Source organism: Streptopelia decaocto, assembly GCF_964273445.1.
Source record: "Streptopelia decaocto genome assembly, chromosome: 1".
Taxonomy (NCBI): Eukaryota; Metazoa; Chordata; class Aves; order Columbiformes; family Columbidae; genus Streptopelia; species Streptopelia decaocto.
Genome location: NC_138663.1, coordinates 122199787 through 122221848, shown reverse-complemented (window position 1 = coordinate 122221848; position 22062 = coordinate 122199787). Strand labels below are relative to the sequence as shown.

Genomic DNA, 22062 nt, shown 5'->3' with positions numbered 1-22062 from the left:
GCAGTTTTGCCAGTATACTGAGGTATGAATAGAGCTCAGAGAAGGGCAACAAAGCTGGTGAGGGGTCTGGAGCACAAGTCTGATGAGGAGCAGCTGAGGGAACTGGGGCTGTTGAGCCTGGAGAAAAGGAGGCTGAGGGGAGACCTTGTCGCTGTCTACAACTACCTGAAAGGAGGTTGTAGCATGGAGGGCGTTGGTCTCTTCTCCCAAGTAGCAAGTGATAGGACAAGAGGAAATGGCCTCAAGTTGTGCCAGGGGAGGTTCAGATTGGATATTAGGAAACATTTCTTCACAGAAAGGGTTGTCAGGCATTGGAACAGGCTGCCCAGGGAAGTGGTGGAGTCACCATCCCTGGAGGTGGTTTAAAAGATGTGTAGACGAGGTTCTCAGGGACATGGCTTAGTGACAATATCAGGTTAACAACTGGACTTGGATGATCTTAAAGGTCCTTTCCAACCAAAATGATTCTATGATTATTTACACCACCTCAGGAGAAACACCCAGGCCGCTACTCTCTGGCAAGCGGGGGCAGAGCAGGCGCCTGCCTGTGGAAGGAAATTCAGGCACAGCTGCGCTGCTGCTGACCCGCACAGGCTGAAGCAGCGACATCCGCCTCCCTCCAGCACAGCCTGTCCTGGCTGAGCGTCTGGCTGCTGAGGTGCCACCAGCCATGGGCACATGAGTTCCTCACACCCCAAGGGAAGACACAGGCAGCCAAACTTTTGAGGCAGGGCTGCCCTCTGTGAGATGCTGCCCGTGCCCCAGGGAGCAGCGCGGCTCCCACACAGCAACAGCGCTTCACCAGCCCGAAAAACACATTTTCTGTCAGGCTCCTTTCAAGGAGTCACTGAGAAAATCATCAGAAATATTGGTTATGTTGCACTCTGCAGCTTAAAAGGAACTAAATGCATTTCAGTATTTTCTCCTTGTGGGCCATGGGGGATGGGGACAACTCCTGAAATGTAACCTCAGAAACAAAATTTCAGATAAGGATCCGTTTTTGTAACTGCTTTATAAGCTCCTGAGGCTTGGAAAAACAGATTTTTTAAAGCCACATACACAGTAAGCTACAAATGTCATTAATAACACTCTAAAAACCCTCAGAAAGGCACTAAAAGAGTGTGAAAAACTTTAGAAAAACTAAAGCCTTTATAGCATCCCTTAAATACAGTGATGCTTCAGTCATTGGTTTAACTGATACGGAACATTTAAAGAAACTTATGGAAATTTTAATGTGTACCAAGAGCAGCAGTTGTATTTGCAGGAAACCAGTGTTGTTTAATGCCTCCCACTACAAAGTTCCTTGTATAGTTTATTCACAGAAATAATGAGAGAAGTCATACTAGTCCAAATGTATTTCTGTTTTCTTCCAGCACTGATGACAACAAGAAAAAAATAACTGTTTCATTTTTACTTGCTTTACTGATAGTATTTACTCATATTTCCCTTTCAGATCCCTCATCCACACTCAGAATGATTCAAATCTTTGAGCACAAAGCCTCCAGGCACCATGTCTTTAAAGATTTCATTTAAGAACATGATTTTTCAAAGCTTGACACTAGATCTGCAACTAAGTTTCATTTTAAAGATCTTTCCCTTTTCAAAACTGTGTTTCTCCAAAGCTTCCAGAATTGTGTTAAAGTTAGAAATCACTACAACGGAGCCCTGAAAAACAGATTTCTGTTTCCGTTCCTCCTCCCCCAGGCTCTATCAGATGGTCTGGCAAAAGTCATTAATACTACTTCCTATGAGGGCTGCCTCACTTGTGCGGTTAAGCTTCTAACAGCCTCAACAATATCACTTTTCCAAAATATTTTAGTACTTACTCAGCAATTCTTTGATCTGGTATTGCTGAGCAAGAGCCTGCACATCCTCTTGCAATTGCAGGTCTTTTTCGATGAGGCTCCACTTATGCAGCAGCAGCAGGATCTCTTTATTGGAGAGAACGCTGTCATTCACAGTGAACCGGTTCATTTCTTTGAAGGCCTCAACAACTATAGCACGATATTCCAGCACAGAATTGAGTGTACTGAAAAACTGAGTCAGTTTGCCTAGATCTAAATTAGTCCTACGGAAAGAAAACAAAAGTGTCATGTATTTTTCTGCATGCTAATTAATAAAATTCGTACAGGTTTTTTCTCCTTACAGCTTCTTCCTACAGTTTTCTCGTGCGTTTCTCTAGACATATACTTTGATTTCTCAGGATTCCAGTAATAGTTTCATTCCCGCTGAATCGCCAGTACTTTGCTCCACTAGTGTTTGGCAAAATAGACCATGAAACACGTAGTCTTTGCCCTCCTGCCTGTAAATACTAAAGGCAGATGGCACACAAGGAAGAGGACAGTAGTCTGGAGCTTTACCCACCCTTCCTCATTTTGCACAATTTTCCAAAATTTTGAGGAAATGACCACAACTTCTCCAGGCTGTGGCAATACTTGTGTGCACGAGGAGCTGCAGGTGCTCTTATGAACCCAGACAGAACTGGTTACCCATTTGCTTTCTACTCCCCCTGCTGCAACTGCTGTGCTTACACAGGTGAAGAGACTGACCCCTTCTTAACCTTGTCATGCAGAACTTTGCACCATTTCTCCTCGTACAGTTTGCAAGGTGTGGTACAGACACAAAGCCTAAACCTTCAGCGAGTGTGAAAGATCCTTGCAGCAAATAGCACCATTAACTGCAGGCTTCAATCGAGCAGGAAAAAGGTAAAACACAGCAGCTTAAAAATGGGCAGTAATTAAGGATGTGCATCAGCTGTTACTTTATTCCCCATGTATTTAAACAGCTAAACCTCCCTGTCAAAGAAATCTCATCAAAATTCACTACAATATTCAAACTGAAGGTGGGGGGACAGACACATTAAACTACTAGAAATCAAGAAATTCTTCTCGCCTTAATAAATTTCAAACTGGACAGAGGATGAGATGCAAACTGACTAAAAGTAAAAAAAAAAAAAACAACAAAAATAGGGTCTTACCGAATGTGTTTGATTAATGCAATCAAAACATACAGAAATTCATTTACAAGCTGAATTGGAAGAAACTTCCTGTTCTCCTTGGACTGATTCCTGTTTTCTTTCTTGTCTCCTAAATTTGTTAGCCACAGAGTATGGAGTAAGGAAATAATCTTATTTAGCATCTTGTTTTCCAGAAACCTGAAAAACAGAAAGAAAGAGGAAGCAAACACCCATCTGAAAAGCAGATCCTAACCAGGAGCCAGTCCGTTCCCTAGAGGGGACCATATTCTAATGCACCTTTGGAGCCATGCGTGGCACTAGGTGCATCTCAGCCAGGACCCCGTCAGGGCATGAGAACGTGCTCCTTTGAAGCTGCAGCCTCACCGAGGTCCTGGTTACTGCCCTCCCTCCTCTGCCGTGATGCAAGTGGGGAAAACACCGTCATGTATCACGGCCCCTGCAGGAGACTAGTGATTTCTGACTTGCATCTTACATTGCACAGCTCTGCCAAATGTTCCACTACATTGCAACCACTGCCACCATTTCTTTAGAGCAGCTCCTGCTCAAGACAGCTCAGTTCCTCATGGTTCTCAGACTTTAGGTAACAACAGCGATGCTTACAGCACAACACCAGGAGCTGTGTTTACTTTGTTATTCTAAGGTGTGTGGGGAAGATGAAATCAAGGTGAAAGCATCTCAGTTTTGTCTTTAGAAACACAAGGGAACACTTCAGAGTTTGCCAGGTTCTGCAAGTATGGCCCTAGGTGCCCAACATCACAAGCCCTGAAAGGCCACCTCCATATCTGTCACCCTTGTTTTCATACTCAGTTGTGTAATTAGTCTACTGTGGAGGGTAAAATTCTTCCCATTTCACTAGCATTTCCCTAGTTACCTTTCCTCTAAGATGTGCAGTATCCAGGTTAAGAGGCTGTGATCTTGTATCAGCTCATAGGCAGCTCTGGTGACATGGGCAGCATTTTGTAATATGTCCAGAATACGATTCTGAAGCAGAAAATATAATTTGTTCTTTTACAAAATTTGTCAAGATCTAATTATTAATCTTTCAGAAGGATATAATCAGCAGTCTGACTGGTATATGGGATCTGATCAACTTAAAGTTAAAATGGATTACCAAACACCACACGTTCTTAGACACCCCAGGGAAGAAAAGACATTCTCTTTTCAAGGCTTCATACATACTACTCTTATAAAGTCTTAAGGTAGCGAGACAATCTTCTCTTTTTGGCCAAGAGTTTGATGCCTAACTGACATACTCTTAACCAATTAGATTTCTCAGGGTGGATGCTTACAAACACAAAAGCTTCCAGCATGTGAATTTTCTTCCTGCTAAAGCATTGTACAGGTAATATGCTGGTTAGGGAATAAACAGACCTAAAACAGTGAAGGCCCTGATCATATGAGGAATACTGCGGTATCTGTAATATTTTCCACAAAGCAGTAGAAATAAGGCTAGAGCCAGACCACCAGCTGATGAAACTGAGTAAGGTCCCATGATGGCAGGGACCTATTCCAATTTTAGTGGGACAAGGATGTGACACTGATTTAGACATAAGCAAATATTTTCCCCCTCCACACATATTCAAACTCAACAAGGAACAGATTTTCAAGAGGGCTAAGTAAGAGTCAATCACTCCTTTCTGCTTTGTACTTGTTTAAGATCTCCAAACCATGCAAACTTTTGTGGTTTTAGGTTTGTTTTGTTTTTAAATTCTTACCTGGGAGCCCTCATCACACAAAGGACTGTTGAAAAAGGAAAGAATGACCTGGAAAATCCTCTGGAAGTCATAAAGCTCGTAGCAATGTTTATCACGCAACCCTTCTCCAAGAAATCTGAGAATCCATTCACGTTCTATTTTGTACTAGAAGCCATAAGAAAAATATCAGCATCAGACACATGAAAATAATGCCTGCTCATAAGAGCACAAAAACCCAGGTTCCCTGGGAGTGCCAGCGCACTGCTTAACAGCTTTTTCTGGACTTTCCAGTTTTCATCCCTATCAAATTTAATCAATAATATCCATCAGGAACAGTTAGTCTGCAGCTCAAATATGCACTGATAATAGAACTTTAAAAGTTGCTGTTTCTAAAATACCTCTATTGATCTCAACATTAATAATCTAAACTCAAATATGAATGTAAGCTAGCTAGGGCAGAACATTGTTGTGCTTACAGAGCATGCACAGCACAACTCATTTCATTATGTGTTACTAGTAAAAAAAGAAAACAAAGAAACTCAGAAATAATACTTCTAATTCAAACATCAAACAAACAAACAAAAAGATGCCTCTAATTAATCACCTGTGGACGAATAAGATTTCATTGCATTTTTATAGCTTTGTTCTATTATTTTCTGAAGAACTAGTGGATCCCTAAGATGGGATTCTCACCTCGAAATCAAAACTGTAGAAAAGCTGGAAAAACGCTGGTACTTTCCTCAGGTCCAAATACTGGTGTGACAGAAGGAATCTGTTTATCTTCATATACATGTGCTCCTCTGTGAAGAGAAACAATGGTTATTGTGAAGGAGGACAATGGTCACAATACACAACCACGCAGAAAAATAAATGGAACTTGTATTTTCCAGTGTTTCACCTAGTTGTCAGAATAGTACATTAATTACAGAAGGAGGCCACCTGCTCTAAGGCTGATTACATTGTTGGCCGTCCCTCCTCTTCGCCAAAATGAAAAGCTCATTCAGAGTGCACACAGAGCAGGTGAGAAGAACAACATTCCATGTGTCTCCGATTTCAGCAAATCCAATGCTGCTTCATTGACAAAACAAATATCTGTGGCAAAGTGAGAGGCAAATCTCTCCACATTTCAAGCCTAACACTTCACTGTTAGGGTTAGGCAATCATCATTTTTAACCGATAGGCCAGACACATTCCCCAAGAGCAGCAGATCACGTTGTCTAGAGGGACTGTATGGTCTCCATCCCTGGAGGTTTTCTAGGGTCAGATTAGAGGTCTGCAGGTTTTCTAGGATAAAGCCCTGAGCAAAGCTGCCTGCCCGCATAGCTGGCCCTACTTGGGGCAGAGGGTTTAGCTAGAATCCCCCAAAGGTCCCTTCCAACCTGAACTACTCTCTGATGCTATGATTCTTCTTTGCAACAGTGACTTACATTGATTCAGTGTCTAGGGACAAAAGGACAACCTACTCTGATTTGCTGAACAGAACTCGCACACTCATCTAGTTCCACTCATCCAGTCCTCTACCCACCTCCACCCAAAATTATGAGGAGGGAGTGGCTTCATCCCTGATGGATCAGACCAGTTTTGTGCACAATCAAAATTTCCCACTTCTCCAGTCTACACGAGCACTGGAAGTTCTTCTTTGAAACGCAGGAAAGCAGGCTTCATGGCTCCTACCGGTGTCACGGCTACCTCCACCTCCAGGATCCATCATTACTCCAAGCACAGTGGCTCTCTCCTGTTTAACACCCAGGAGTTCCACACACAGTAGGTTACATACCTGGCTTCAGAATCTGCTGTGCCACACGAGCAACGTAGAGGGCCAAAGAGAAGGTAAATCTGAGGTTCGGCTGCCTGATTCCATTTTGCACAGAATCCAAAAGATACAGCAACTGCAGCAAAAGAGCCCAGGGGAGAAAAGCTTGAACCATAACCCAAAAAAATACAGCAGGAGACCATGAATACGTAAATAAGCTTTTAGGGTGTTTCACAGGCCATAAATCAAATATAAATCCCACCAGGATTTCCATTCCTGCAAATAAAATCCCTAGGAAATTTCTAGAACACCTTTTTCTGCCCACTGATTATAACAGGAGGAAACACAAAGAATGGAAGAAAAACAATAGAAGAGAGGATTAAAAGCTGCTTTTAGCTCTTTCACCATGTACAGATGAGTAAAGCGACGACTTTCCTTCAAGTGTCCATGACATAAAACGTCTAAGTTGGCAAACTATCAACCAAGCTCAGTCTTACCTGACTCTTCTCTCGAAAGCGAGCTCCTTCCAGATGAGAACGAAAGGAAGCCAGGACAAAATACGCAGCTGCTCTCATGTTGGAATCATAGCTGCTAAGGGCAGCTACTGTTAGACCCAGGGCATTGACTTCGACAAACTTGTGACACGCCACTACACACTCTGTAGGAAGAGGGAAAAAAAGAAAAAGGGAAAGAAAAACACCCAGTGCATTATAGTGACATGTCATAGAGTATATAACAGCACTATAATCCTTAACAAAACTTCAATTCATAAGCACCAACTTCTAGATCTACCCCTACAAACTATTAGTTCACTGCATGCTGAAGGCTCCTTCAGCTAACAAAGGCATTCTGCCAATCACTCTGAACAGGAATTCTTTACCTGAGTTGAAACTAATGTGGTTAGTTTCATTTATGTGAGAGAGAGACGACTCTGCCTGCTAGACCATGCCGAGTTAGGAGTAAATTCTGTAAAGACATCACATAACTCACTGTTTCAGGAAAGTTAAGCACAAAGAAGAACAAGAGGGAAAATTCTCCTTAAAACATTTTCTGGGTACTTGATAAGTCTGTGTCTGAAAGAAAGATCAGCATCACAGATGAAAAGCCCGTCTGCACTACAGAGCTTCTGTTAGAGAAAGGACAGGAAAATAATACATAAATAAGCCATTAGCCACACCAGCTGTTACTGTGCAGGCATGAGCGATTCTGCTGGCAAGGCATGTTCCAAGCAAAGCACTCAACTGTGCCCTTCTGGGACAAACAAAAACCCTGCCAGGAACAGTAACCAGTCGAACAGAAAACACACCCTTGAATCTAACATTTATCTTCCATAGCGTTTTGCCATCAATTGGGATTTAGAGCTTCTTATTTAGGGGCTGTGTATTTTGAAGAGCTTGTGCCATTTCTACCCACTGATGGCTAGAAATGACTTGATGTAAACCTCTACAATATTTCCTGTGCTATTTCTATTCCATTCACCAGTAACAGAAAGCAATGGCACCTCAGTAGTGTTTTACCAGCTAAAAATGCAAATGTATTGTGGTTCCGCGTTTAACAACAATATTCACATTTTCTTGTAATTCACACTCAAGGTCAAAAGGAAGCTTCTGAGAAACAAATATTCCTATTTAAGAAGAGGCTTTAGTCTTACTGACAAGTACCTATATTTAGTCCACTGATTTCCTCCCCCACCACCACCCACACACAACTAAAATATATATATATATATATATATTTTATATATATTTATGTGAAAATCACAGATTATTTGTGTCCCTGCAGCAGCAGCTGGGCTCTTTCTCTCATCATTTCCTCAGCTGCCAGAACTCCAGAACTTCAAAATCTCGTGCCTGGCAGTTTCACATCCAGCTCTGCTAGTTATGGGCCAGGCAACAGCAGGGTCCCCACCTCCCAGCACTGCCCCAAAACAGCCCACTGCTACCTGACCAATGCAAAGGCATTGCTGAATTGCAATGACAGGTATTTTCGGTGAGTTGTTTTACAAGCTGTTTCAATACCAGCAATTACTGTACACGTCGCTACACCACTCCTCACCAAAGCACATCAAATTTAACTGGCACACTGCAAAACACCTCAGCCATTCTCTTAGTGAGTGAAAAGATACCTCAGTTGTTATCGTGAGATACCTCTCGCAACACCAGAGCTTGTACAGATACAGCTCTATCCTCCTCTGCTTCCAGGCACTGGGTGAGGCCCAGTGAAAACCATGAGAGGAGCAGCAACAACAGGGCAGGAGAAAGAGAGAGCCCAGAGGGACACCAAATCTATGCCTTCTGTTGCCTCCTGCCTGGGGCAAAGCAACTCCACACTTCCCACTCCGCAGGCAAGATGCAAGGTAAGCACTCAGAAATGGACGCTTTCTGTTGAAGCCCAAGTGAACATGCAAAGATGATCTAAAGCTCATCTGTGTGCAGAGGATTCTCCATCACTTACGGACATCTCACAGAGAGCCCTAGCCCATACAACAACCCCTCTTCAGTACAGGATCAAATATGTGTGGTGTGCCCTTTCCCAGCAAGCCCCCACATGGCTCTCCTTCAGACCGCAGTTCTTCAGAACTACTAATGTACATGAACTAGACAGACAAAGTGCAAAATTTTATAGGGTCATAACACATAGTGAAATGCAAGGTCCTCGCTTCAGCAGTAAAGTGCATGCTGATCACAGAAAGATTTATTTGGAAAACTTTATTTCACTGAAAACACGCAGTGGAAATATTTTCCATCAAGCTGACCTTGGAGAGTGCATTCAACAACTAACATAAAATAACAAGCTATTATTAAAAAAAAGTTAATTCCAAATCTGACATACAGTTTGTTTAAAGTACCTTGAGAACCATGATGGAAAAGCTTTCCACAAGATGCTTATCAGAGCTAAAGTTAGACAGAACTTGCTATCTGCCCAACTCCAGACGTACTTCTTACTCAGTGAGCATTAAAGACTGTGCAACAAGTCTATGTTTATAAATTCAGCAGTTATATAACATCTGTGCACAGGGCACTGCGCAGCCAGTACAAAGAGCAAATAAATAAAGAGGAATTGGGAATTCCAAGAGCAGCTGACATGGTTTAGAAGCACCATGGGACTTGAACTCATAAATCACTTGGGCCATTTAAAAATGCCCCTCTTAGAACACAGACGCTCACTTGGCATGGAGCAGTTACGAGACCTGTTTTTCCCCCTCTCAAGTTTCAGAGTCAGTCCATGTCAGGATACACGCTGCCTCAACAGCTCCTCAAGAACACCATGTGCAATCGCTCCCCCAGCCCCACTGCTTCCCACACAAGCAGCAGTCCCTGTTGGCTGACCAACAGCCACCAAATCCCTCCAGCCAGTGAAGGCGGTGGCCTCCAGGTGGTGGGTGACAATGACAGGTGCTTTTTCCAACTATTACACCCAGGTTCAAAGACACTGGCTGTCTATGCTCTTAATCAACAACAAGGCCAAAGACCCAGCATTAACTGGATTGTCTAAGATCCATCCTACTGCAAAGTGCCAAATAATTCTGGTACCTTTTTCCCCTCAGTAGACTAAGAGACAGTTCTTTTTACTGCTGTCAAAATTATACAGGGCGGTTTACAACTGTAGTTAAGTATAGGCTAAGAACACACAAACCACGTACTGTACTATAAGGGTCTAGGTGAACAAAGAAGGACTGTAAGTATGATTTCACTGAAAGACAGTTATCAGCCTGCCAATTGCTTCTGATACTATTGTTGTGGAAAGCCAAATTCAGCTGTAACTACACAGTGGTTAGTCATAACACACAAAGAATGTTGGTTAGGAAACTCCTTATGATACTTGTCTCACTTTGATCTTTAAGGGCTCTCTAAATAGCATGCCTGTGAAGTAAACCAGGGTCATGTCAAACAAGAGAAGTGAGTCTAAGCAACTAGTTTTCAAGCACCATGCAGATCTCATAAAACTTTCCAACAATTGTGAGCACAGGCCTATTCATGACGTGCAGTGGCCCCATGCAACTCTGTCCAATGGAAAATGAGTTGGGTGAAGTTTCCTTGTACTAAAACCACGGCCTGTAACAGGCCAAATCTCCAGTTGATGCAGTCACAGAAATCAATACCCTTACAGAGATTCTCTCTCGTCAGGAAACAACTTCACCCTTCCCCAGAAATGGTGGCTTCTGGTTTATGCCCAGAGAACTCCTCCAGCATTGCAGGGCACGTTTTCTGATCTGTCCTACCTCTGCCCAGCTCCCACTGACAGCAGAGACGAAAGGAGCCGGTTACTGTTCCCAAAAACTCAGCCACAAGCAGCCCCAGATCAGAGCAGTCCTGTCAGCCGCAGGTGGGGCACTGTGTGTAACAGCAGAAGGCACCATCCCTCCCATGCCTGCCTTGCCGTGACACCATAGCTGATGCAGAATACCGTTCTACACATTCATCAGAAAAAATACAACCTTCCAGTGGGGAATATTCTCTACTGATCCCTCTTATGCTGTTTTATAATGACATTGTGCTGATTTTCATGCTATACAGAATGCTGTTCAACAGATCAGACTACATAAATCTGTGTCTACTTTGTCTCTTCCAAGCTGTTTTCAGTCCCAGTTTAAAAAGTTCTCTTCATCTTAAGCAGAACAGTCGCTCTACAAAGGGTTAATCCACTATGTTTAAAAGAGCTATGAGGGAGCACCTAGCCTTCTAGACAAGAGCAGCTCAGCATGAATGCCTATCTGCTGCCACATTGCTCTATTTTGAATAGCCAAATCTTACTAGATGCAGTGCATTATTTGGAAAAGTGCTTTTAAAAAAAAACAACAAACTTTAATGCCAATTATGCCTTGTTAATTTTTAAGTTGTTCCGAAAATTATAATGCAATGGAGTAGGTGGTTAAGTGATGTATGTTCATGCTCTCCAAAGCCAGGAACAAATTTCTTTGTAGTATTAGCTCTTAGATCGAAAATAACAGAGCTACAGAGGAAGCCATGCAGCTCCGACAGCAGAATAAAATTACATTAAATATCAAACATTCACTTTACCTGGTCTGGTCAATTCACTAAAGAGCTGAAGTAGAAAACAAGGATCATAGAAGTCATCAAGACTCTTGACACTTTCATCTCTATACAGTGACTTTTGTTCCTCCTGAAATGAAATCAAAACCAGTATTTGTAAGGAGTAACACCAATTTCCAGCTTGGTTTTAAACTTCCTTGACCACCTCATCCAATTATAAAGTAGCTGATACTAAACCCCGCAAAATATAATGCAATACAGGGTGAGATGTGCTTGTGTTTTAAACCGGCTTTCATTACCAGGGTTCTGAAACTATTTTCCCCTAAGTAAATCAAACAGGTCTAAAAGCATGCTAGCAGACTGTGTGAAAGAAGACCCCACCATTAGTGGATTCTTGGACAGTCAAATTTAACAACTGTTTAAAAGTTAAATTTTGGTCTCACTTATACATGGCAACCTTTGCAATGCTGCACAATTACACCTGCAGACAAGATGTTGTCCGTTTACTGCAACTCATTTGAGAAGTGCTCCTAAATAGTTCATTCCAGCCCTCCTATGAATTTAAATTACTTTCCTGATGTAAACAGATGCACTACATGAATGCAAAAAAGAAATCACTGAAGTGAAAGGCTCTTTTTCTATATCAAAAGGATAATTCAGCAGTCTGAACCAAAGCACCTCTGGTAACAGAAGACGGCGATGTTGGGGGAAAGACAGAATTGTCTTCATCATCTTTTCTCGATCTAGCAGACACAAAATCTCCTCCATGCTTGGCTGCTGCCAAAGTGACTTCCCCAGACTCTTGCATGTTTTGTGATGCTCCACAGCTGCTGGACCCCATAGCAGGATTCTTAAACATCATTAAAAGTAAAGGCATTAGTCAACAGACTGCTAACACTGAGTGAAAGGCAATTACAGAGGATATAAATTAGTATTTAAATTTTCCTTCACTTGTACTTATCCCGTGGGAACTTGAAACTAGAACTCGTTTCCCTAGCAACACCTTCTTCATCCATCCAAAAGCTTTTCAAACTCAGTCTGAGGGTGTCTCATTAACTATTTCCTACTCCAAGTCAGAACTTACCTTCCCAGAAAAAAAGCACTTTTTAAAAATTTAAACTATAAATGCAGGTAAGTATGACAGCAGCTGCATGAAGAGACAAGTGATCAAGACCTGGTCAGACAAGGCTGTCTCAAATGCAATTGATATTTCAAACCAGCATCACAGTGGTTCAGTAAAACATAAATCCTTACTCTTCTCCTCCAAGTTGCTCCTTAGACACCACTTACTTTGCTATTGTGCTTTAAGTGCTACTGATATTGTCATTTATTACATAGGTACTGTCAGTGAGGCAGCTGGAGGGATGGCGTTAGGCTTCTTATCCTCCAGAACCTGAAGACTCTCATTTGTAACACAAGTTGGGTTCTGCTGGGTTGCACGTACAGCACTTTTCCTGAATGTTCTCTGTGGTCACTCAAACTCTTCAGTGCTGGGATCAAGTCTAGCCCAAATATCGAGCTACCAATTCACGTCAGGGTACAGTATGAAATTGTTTCTCCTTTAAAAAAGCTATAAAAGTTTTGGGACCTAATTGCTTCTGAAATGAGTCTCCTCCTCACATAACACCCTCCCATTCACAAAGGCTTTCAGTAAAGACTTATACAGGATGCAGCTAGTGTCAGAGTCTTGGCTTCTAGAAGCCACCTCAGCTCCTTGCTAACACGAACCTTCATCTTCTGTTCTCCTTCACAGGCTACAAGGATTATCTGTATTCTCAGACAAAGCTAAAGGAGGTTCTTTGAACTCAGAGTCCAGTCCTGCTGCAACTGGCTGTGCTGGTACTCTTGCACTGCTGTTAATATTTATGCTCCTGCCTCAAAGACAGAAAAATGCATTTGAGCAAGGCAGACCAAAAACATCAGTGTATGTAAGAACTAACAGCAACAGACTTCCCTGTGGATTGCTTGGGTACAGGGCCTGAAAAGAAACTGACTATTCTATACAACACATGGTTACCTCTTCTGAAGCATGTAGATGTATTGCAAGGTTGCGCTATAAGGACAGCTACAGTTCAGACTGATGAAAAACAAGGAAGGCATCGATATCATGTTAGTACCCCCAAACTAACAATATACATGTAATACAAGCGGTTATACTCTCAATCCTCCACTGGTATATTCTTTTTCAGCAAAGCACCAGAGACGAATATCCCACATACAGGGGTAAGATCACTGAAAAGGGCCAGCAAGGGCTGTGCTGAGTAGCAAATCCTGTATCCCAAGGGAACAGGGAAGGGGAATGATTTCTACACTAGCAAGTTGTGCTTTGGCCTTCATCTGTGATGACATCCCTATAGTGGATTCTTCTCTATCTCTCACTTAGAGAGTGAGGCACTACTGAAATGGGACAGGCCCTCACCCAACCCACAGATACCCCAAACTTCAGGAAACACATGACAATTTTGTTAAGAATAGGAAATATGTAGGAAAAATTGTTTCCAAAAGCAACATTCACCTCTAGGTTTGACCTTGCTCACTGTTTATCTCAGTTAAAAATAGGACCCTGGAAAAATAGCAATTGTGAGACTGCTTATTTCCATGTAGTTACTCGAAAAGGAAAGGTGGTTGGCTTACCTGGAATTTATAAGACTTTGATTATTCTTCTCATATAACTGAAGCAGTAGCAGTATCTTCTGATCTAAAAACCAAGATGAAACCCAAAGTCAGTCATCTATGAAGATGAAAGCCAGGTCTAGTAGGAAGTACCTTACCCAGACTAACGCACTTACCTACAGCACTCAGCGTAGCCCCGTAGGCACCCAGCAACACAGCAAGGTGACTGCTCTCACACAGAGAAGGGCTGAGTTTCACAACTGTCAGCAGTATATCCACCAAGGCCTCTGAAATAAACACACAGCTTGAGCTAAACAGATGTACATACAGTACTGTACATTTTAGATCAAGATCTATCTCTATAAATACCAGAAACCATCTCCTTGACTGCACTGAAGGACAATTACGATGCACTTCAGCCAAGTGGAACAATATTTTTGAAGAAATTAAAACACTGTTTCTAAGCTGGACACACAAATGTTATCGTGAGCTGGGGTATACAAGGTGGCACACTACCCCACAGAAACTTTCAACGTGTACGTATCTGCTCTCCGGTTAAAAAGTGCTATACCCTATTCTACCATACCACAGCTCCCTCCTCTCCTAAGTAGGCATATTTAATTAGCTCAGGACTTGCAGAGACTAAAGTCAGACATCCCAACAGCTTCTCTGAGCTACTCAAGAAGTTACAGCAAGAACTTGTAAGTTCACACCCCGGCTGCAGTTACTTATCAAAGTGCATTTAGACAGGGGTCATCACTGCAGGATCCAGTTAGTTAGCCAGCTACAGGAACACTTTTCTGGGGCGCACAGAAATTATCTACCTTTGTTTTATAACTAGCTGAGAAACAGATCGAATAAGTGATCAGGTTGCTCAAAGGCAAATAGGGTATCTGTGGCAGATTCAAGACCTGAATCCAGATTTCTTCACTCCCAGTATCTGAAAAGGCATAGGCTTTTTCCCCTAGTATCTACAGGAATATAAAATATACATCAAGACAAAACAGATCATAAAGACAACAGCCTGAAGGCATTCTTGACACCAAGTTTCTGAATTACTGAAGTTAGTCTCAAACAATCCATCTCGCTCTACAGAAATACATGCAAAAGGTAAAACACAGGCAATATGCAGAAAAATCTATCACTTGTTTTTAAATTCACTAGATTTGTGACTTCACAAGAGCTTCTTGCTCTTTTCAGGCAATTTAAAACTTTGAAATTTGTTTACATGTTGCTAACTGATCTATACAAAATTTGTTATCAACATGCTGCCCTGAGAATTTCCTCCCCTTTTTTTGTATGGCTCCTTCAACCCCTGAATCTGAAAGCCCTGTACAGTGGGAAAAACCTGAGGTCTATGCAGATTTAATGATTAGTTCAAGGTCAAGTACTTTAGTTGGCAGAGATGAAGAAACAAAGCCAATCCTACACGTAAACTATCACCCAATTTATATTACTCATGGAAGGATATTCCTCATGAAAGTTTGCAATAACAAATATACATTGATTAAATCATCAGTTTTGATACAACCTGCAAAATCAACTTCTGAATCAAGCTACTGTCAAATGATGGCCTCTGTCACACGTTTCTAACAGAACCTATATGCCCTTCAGTGACCCTACACTAGCAACCTCACAGAAATCAAAAGAATCAATTCAGTGTTTCAACAAGGTTAAAAAACAAATAAAAACCCCCAAACCCACTTTTTCAGTAGTTTCAGGAAAAAAAAAAAAAAGTGTTTAAAACCAGCAGCCATAAAATGAATACAAGATTTGGATCTAAGTAAATGTAAAATTTAAAAATAAATGCTAATATTCTGGAATTGTTTAATAGCTCTGCAAGTATATGTAGGTGGATAGGTTACTGCATGGATAGAATATAATACAAGAAAGACAAGATTACTAAATATAGTTAAAGGGAAGCAGTAGAAAAAAAATAACCTCTTGTCGCGACATTTGTGCCATCTTCTTCTCTTGACCTCAGTATGGCTGACAAAAATAGAGAGTGCTGCGTGACCATCATGTGAAGTTTGGAGAGCTTGACTAATCTCTGACTAAGTGAAGATTCTTTCTTGTATAATAACTGAATAGCAATGTTCAGGACTTTCAAAAATGCTTCCTCTCTGTAGCGGTACCTTTGGAAGAAAGGATCACAGAAAATTCAGACCCAACCGAAAGGAAAGCTGCTTGAAAAAAATCTGTTTAAGACATGAGAACTTTGCAAAGAAAGCAAATTTAGTAAAACCGAAAGAAAATTAAAAAAAAAAAAAAGAAAAAAAAAGAAAACACATGTATCTCTTTCCCTGAGCTGCTTTAATTTTTTTTAAGCTATACTGGCATCTTAATTACAAAAAAAAAAAAAGAGAATCAACACAGAGTGACTCTTGTAGCCGCACTGATCTTAATAAAGGATTAGGACTTTGTCTACCAACCCTTCAGACAGCAACCCTTCAGATTAACACTTCTATCTCTACAGAAGCTAAGATTATCCTAAACTGTTTTTTATTTATTTAATTTAAATGGTTTACATTTAAAGGTGAAAGATCTGATTCTGATTTCTTATGAATTGTATTTAAGAAATACCTTAAATAAAATAAATCAGATGAGCATAAATGTTCTTTATGCCAGTTGAAAAGAAGCTACTCCAGCTACCTAGTTAGCTATGTTAGTTATGCTAACTGGAGCACAAAATCCAAATCTGCCTGCCGTTGTGCAGGTTCAGGATCCAATGAAACCCGTGGATGTGACATAGAGCGCACCCTGAGAAACAAGGAGCACTGTCAAATCTGATTGAACTCAAGGGAAAGAGGGTGTTCTCAGTACAATGTAGGACAAGGCCAAGTGAACAGAACTGTAGCTCCCACAGCACTTTTGGTGCATCTCAAAATTACTTACTTGAGTCCCGTCTTCACAAGGCTGTACCAGTCATCTGGGTCCACTTCTTCAACAAAGCGCTGTACATGTAATAAGTTAAAAAGATGTTCACATTTAGCACACAGAGCTTCTACAGATCATCAAGACCAGCAATTTTTGTTCAACAGACACACTAGCAATGTGCAAGCCGAGCACTCAGGGGGGATGATCAGAGGATAACAGGGAAGAAAGCTCCTGGATACAACAAGCCTACCTCCTGATTCAAATGAAACTGCAAGTCTGGTTTTGTCAGTCCTAGGAGCAGGGGAGCATATGTGCTGTATGCAATTAAAAAGCACGTTGGTCTGTACGTACCAAAAAACCCAGAGTCTTGAAACTGTCCATACTCCTGAAGTGTGAAAGGAACAAAAAGTCGGCAAGTCAAAGCAAGAGACTTGGGTACCAGGATTTTGTGTACCTACAACGTGCTGAAGCTAACCAGCCTTTGCCTGTTGCAAACAGAGGTGGTGGGGTGTGCATGTTCTTTACAAAAACTGATCTTCCCTGAAATGTTATAAACCACAATAAACAACAATCAGTTTTAAGAAGACTGACAGCTGCACATGCCAGCAGTCCTGGTGCTAACCTCATCAGACCTGCAAACACCATCAGGATGAACACTATGAGGTGACCCCTCAGGTCCTGCAAGACTGCTGTCCTATACAATCAATCATGTCCCAAAAGGGAGTCTCACCAGAAGCCAGCAAGAGGTTAAAAGCATTCACTGCCTGCAAAGACCTTCATTTTTATGTCTCACATGAATCTGCCTTCCTTACTGAACTACAGAAGTGCTCTTTATGATCAAAGTCCAGATTTCTATCTCAAATCCACCAGATTTCTGCCACACATCTAGAGTGCATGGCAGGTGGGTCTTGTTGGAAGTGTCTCTACCATTTTTTTTTTTAATGAAGACATTCATTGGCAACCTTTGATTTTTAACTCTTGAACACCTCAAACTCTGATTTTCAAAGGGAACTCTTAGCGGAAAGCCACCATCAAGAACAACTCAACTGCTCCTTATAAGGGATTAGCAGGACTAAGTTAACTCTGCAAAAGCTATTAAAACCCCACAGAATCCATAATCTATAAAACAGAAAATAAAGTCCAATCTGTATTTACCCAGGATACAAGAGCACAATAACACATATGCACATAGTCACATTATGGGAAGGCAGATAAAAAGAAGTCTCACCAATAATTCTTCTAGCCTCAGCAGCATGGACCTCTCCACTTCTTGCTTGCTTTCATCTCTGTTGCTGTTGTAGATGTCAATTAACCCCTTCATGCAGGCTGACAACAGGCGCTTCCTCCAGGAATGCAGCTCTTCCGAGTTTTCAAGCACTCTAGATATGGCATCTGCCACCCTCCAACTGCAGAAAGATATTTTTTTTTTATGTTGTAACATGCTTTTTGTATGTGATAAAGATGTCTTTCTGCCCAAGTGTAAAGCGACAGATTTTCTGAAGAGAGGATGCCAGCATTGTTCACAATATTTTCATTCGTGCATATCTATCACAACACCTTATAGGACAAGCTGAGTCCTGAAACAGGGAAACTGGACTTGCCTACCTCTCGATATTTTCTGCTTTCTCAAGAGCAGCAGGAAGCTGGTCAATAAGGCTTCGCAGCCCTTTGCTTTCTGAAGATGGCAACAACTTTGAAAGAACTTGCAGTTTCACAGTAGTCTCATGCGATGCTTCTGTGTCTTGCAATACACCGCAGAGCTCCTTCCACAGAGCTTTCCTCAAGACAGGTGTGACAGCTGAGACCACTGTTGGGGGAGAGCAGGGGATACAGGTTCCACCATCTAAGTGTGTTAAGTAACAATAGACTTACAATTACAAAAATCCCAAATCACTTTTCTAATAGAGGCTCATGTTACTTAGTTTCTAGGAAATTACATGACAACAGCTGCTAATCTGCTACAGAGAAGTGCACTCTCTATTGCTCCATAGTACCATTAGGTCTTTTCCCTACTTGAAATTCTCCTAGATAGAGTTGGCTTTCCCCACCAACTGCTACAGTCAGTCTGTTTTTGTTGTTCACATTTCTATGCAATATGAGATATGAAAACAAAGTGATCCTGTTCTATCGAGTTGAACCATAACTTGTAGTTTTGCTGGTAGCAAATTTAACAGTCGTGTCAATTTAATACTGCTGTTCGTTTGGAAAGTTTTGGACTGCCAATTTAGGAAGGCATTACTGTAGGAAGCTGTATTTGGAGATTTATTTTAGAAGGAAATTTTGGACTCTTGTACAAGTGAAAGCTTACACTTTGCAAAACCATATGGCTATGGCATTCCACTCACCAGATAGGGTTCTATCTACGCCCAAGAAAAAGTTCTTACCTCCTATACTAAGCCAAGATAAGTATGAAGACAGATTTTCACATGCACTAAGTGGTAAGTAAGGGCTTCAAAAGAGAAAACTGAGCACTAGCAACTCTAAGAATACTTTGCTTCAGTCCAACAGGCAAGCTTTGTCACAGTCCTTTACCTTTTATGCTGGAGAGGTGCTTCTAAGAGAATCATCAGAAGTTAAACATGTAACTGTTATCACCCCTACTTATTGTGCAGAGGATGGAAAACTTTAGAGCCAGCAAAGCCCACACTGAGAATCTGGCCTCCCAAATCAAAACAGGGATCAGCTGTGGCTTTACCTGCAGAAGGTCGGGTGAAATCATACTGGTCTCTGCATTGCAAATACACATTAAAGAGTGGAAGAAAACCCTCCATGTTTTTCCTGAGGTACTTCGCAGTGGCACTGCTCAGACACCACAGCTCAAACTGCAGCAGGTGAGTCCTACAGTGTTTTAGCAGCGTGCCCACGATGGCAAGGCAGGTTTCTGACATCTGGTTAAGGCAGTGAACATGGACCTCTATGCTGACTGCATGTGCAAGGACTGGCTCGCTTTGGAGAGCCTGAAGGAAAACTTTCTCCAAATCTTTGCTGGTTGATGCTGTCATCAGTATCCCCAAAGCTTTAATGTGCTCTGTGGACAGCAGTAGTTCTCCTTGTTGGGTCTGCCTTTGGTAGCTCTCCGTGAGAAGCTGCACCAAAATCTGTCCGTAGAAGCTTAACTGTTTCCCTTTTTTAGGGGATTTTTCAGATTTCTGAGTAGTCAAGCTCATCTCGGGAAGTCGCAGCATGGTTAAAGTGATCTCCTTCAGCTGCGCTGCAGCCATGTGCATGTGCAGCTCCTCCAGAGCCTCCAGCTGGTGGGACTTCTTGGGAGAGACCTGGCTTCTGTCTTTCCCTGCAGCCTGTAGCTCTTTCAAGACACTTTTTGTGATAGCTTCAAAGTACTTGGATAAAACGTGTTTGTGATCCATGCTCTGCAGCATCGGGGCACCCATTTTCAAGAGCTGGAGCACACCGGAATTGAGGTGAGCCGACAGGAGCTTCACGGTGACAGGATTCAAACTGTGCTGAGGAAGAGAACGTTGTTCTAAAGCCAGGAACCAACTCTCCAGCGTAGGGTGTCTGAAAATCAACATCAGCATATCTTCTAGTATCTGTAACAAATGGTTGCAACAATATCACTGAATTGATAAATTATAGGGGGGAGGAGGGGGGGATATCATTCATCTGCTTATTTTCCAGAGTATGTTTTTACAATTAGTGAACATGAAATTGTCTATTAACTGGTCAGAAGATAAAAATATTTACTAATTACATGCACATAAATACCATTCTTTCAACATATATGATGTGGGAGGCATGCCTTCACTCCACGTGCTTCATGTGTCTCAGCATTTCCAGAGGAAAACTGTGTATTCTGGGGTTTGTCAACACAATCCCATTCTAATCTTCACAAATCCAGAGAACAGATGAAAGGGGGCAAAAATTCACTCCTCCAAGTACATAATCTGCATAACCAGGCTTTACGCTGGGCTTATGGAATAGAATTTCTTCTGCAAAGGTGAGAAATCTCTGTCAGGGCCTCTCCTGAACACATTCCAGCTTAAGGATGAGACTGTGGATGATGGAGTTGGTCAAATTAACATCGCAACAAAACATCTATTTCCCTAGAGAATAAATAAAAGCAAAGTTTACTAACAAGTGTGTTTCTGGTGGCTGTATCAAGAGATTTGGTACCTTGTCATTTGAAGATTCCTCTGTAACCAGAGCTTCTTCATCCACAAAGAGATCTGATTCAGTTTGATGTTCTTCTCGTTTCTTCTGATTATCCAACTCGATCTGATTTCCCCGGCACAACAGGCTGCTCAGTAGGTCCACATAGAGGTCAACAAGGCGAGGACCAGAAGTTTTACTAAGCTGTGAAAATACAGACACCTTGAAAGTTCAGAAAAGAGAAGGATGGGAGCAGAAGGATATTTACCTAACAGGAACAGAAATTAACCAAGAACTTCCTAGATTACAACCTTTTCTGAGAGAAGGAATCACCCTCCTCTGTAGAAACTTGATTCTAAGAAAAGTCTGAGGGTGTCAAATAAATATTTATACATTTTAATCTACACTGCAACTTTTCATGTAACACAGGCCAGTAAATTTCACTCTCTAGAAAGGCTTCTAGAGGAGATGGAATTAAAATCTGGAGTTTATTTGCACTACACACAGATCAGTAAGGTAACCCATGCAAAGTAAATCCAAGACTCCTCAACAATTAGGGCAGATGTTTGTTCAGAAATTAGGTGCAGGTTTGTCTGTTACTCTATAGTATCAGTGAGAGCTGAGCACATGACAAAACACCAGAATTATATTATTACATTTTAACAATCAAGTCATTTGTACTTTCTGCTTTAAAATTAAATAAACCAACCCTTAATATCATCATAACATTGCTCTTACACTGCCGAAGTTCTCCACTGTGGATTTCAGGTATAGCAACACTTGCTTTACTCCTAACAAAAGCTGTTCAGGTGGGACCTGGGAAGCCAAATCTCTCAATTTTGTCTGGATATCGTCTTCCAGTAAGGTATTGCTTCCTCTCTCATAGGCTTTCTTTAGCAAAGGGGTAAACACAGAATCCAGGGCTACAGCAGGCTCTTTGCCCATTTCTTTGTGTTTTTTAAACTGTTTAAAATGGAAAAAACATAAGAGAAAAATAAAGATGAGTATGAATCAAAAGTTTTTTCAGGTACCTTTGCTTTGAAA

At 41.6% G+C, this 22062-nt stretch overlaps 1 protein-coding gene across 3 annotated transcripts in view; it reads right to left on the bottom strand.

The window, feature by feature from the left end:
- URB1 (URB1 ribosome biogenesis homolog) overlaps positions 1-22062 on the bottom strand; it is a 56727-nt gene that overhangs the window by 2872 nt on the left and 31793 nt on the right. For all 3 annotated transcript variants that reach the window (XM_082055021.1, XM_082055022.1, XM_082055023.1), the window contains 18 exons: positions 21757-21981; positions 21043-21222; positions 19604-20459; positions 18514-18715; positions 18137-18314; positions 16927-16985; positions 15973-16166; positions 14208-14318; positions 14053-14116; positions 12097-12268; positions 11446-11548; positions 6922-7082; positions 6449-6560; positions 5365-5471; positions 4693-4836; positions 3849-3958; positions 2978-3154; positions 1827-2068 (listed from right to left, as the gene is read on the bottom strand). In XM_082055021.1, coding sequence (XP_081911147.1) covers positions 1827-2068; positions 2978-3154; positions 3849-3958; positions 4693-4836; positions 5365-5471; positions 6449-6560; positions 6922-7082; positions 11446-11548; positions 12097-12268; positions 14053-14116; positions 14208-14318; positions 15973-16166; positions 16927-16985; positions 18137-18314; positions 18514-18715; positions 19604-20459; positions 21043-21222; positions 21757-21981 — 3397 coding nt within the window. The remainder of the gene's footprint in view (positions 1-1826; positions 2069-2977; positions 3155-3848; positions 3959-4692; positions 4837-5364; positions 5472-6448; positions 6561-6921; positions 7083-11445; positions 11549-12096; positions 12269-14052; positions 14117-14207; positions 14319-15972; positions 16167-16926; positions 16986-18136; positions 18315-18513; positions 18716-19603; positions 20460-21042; positions 21223-21756; positions 21982-22062) is intronic.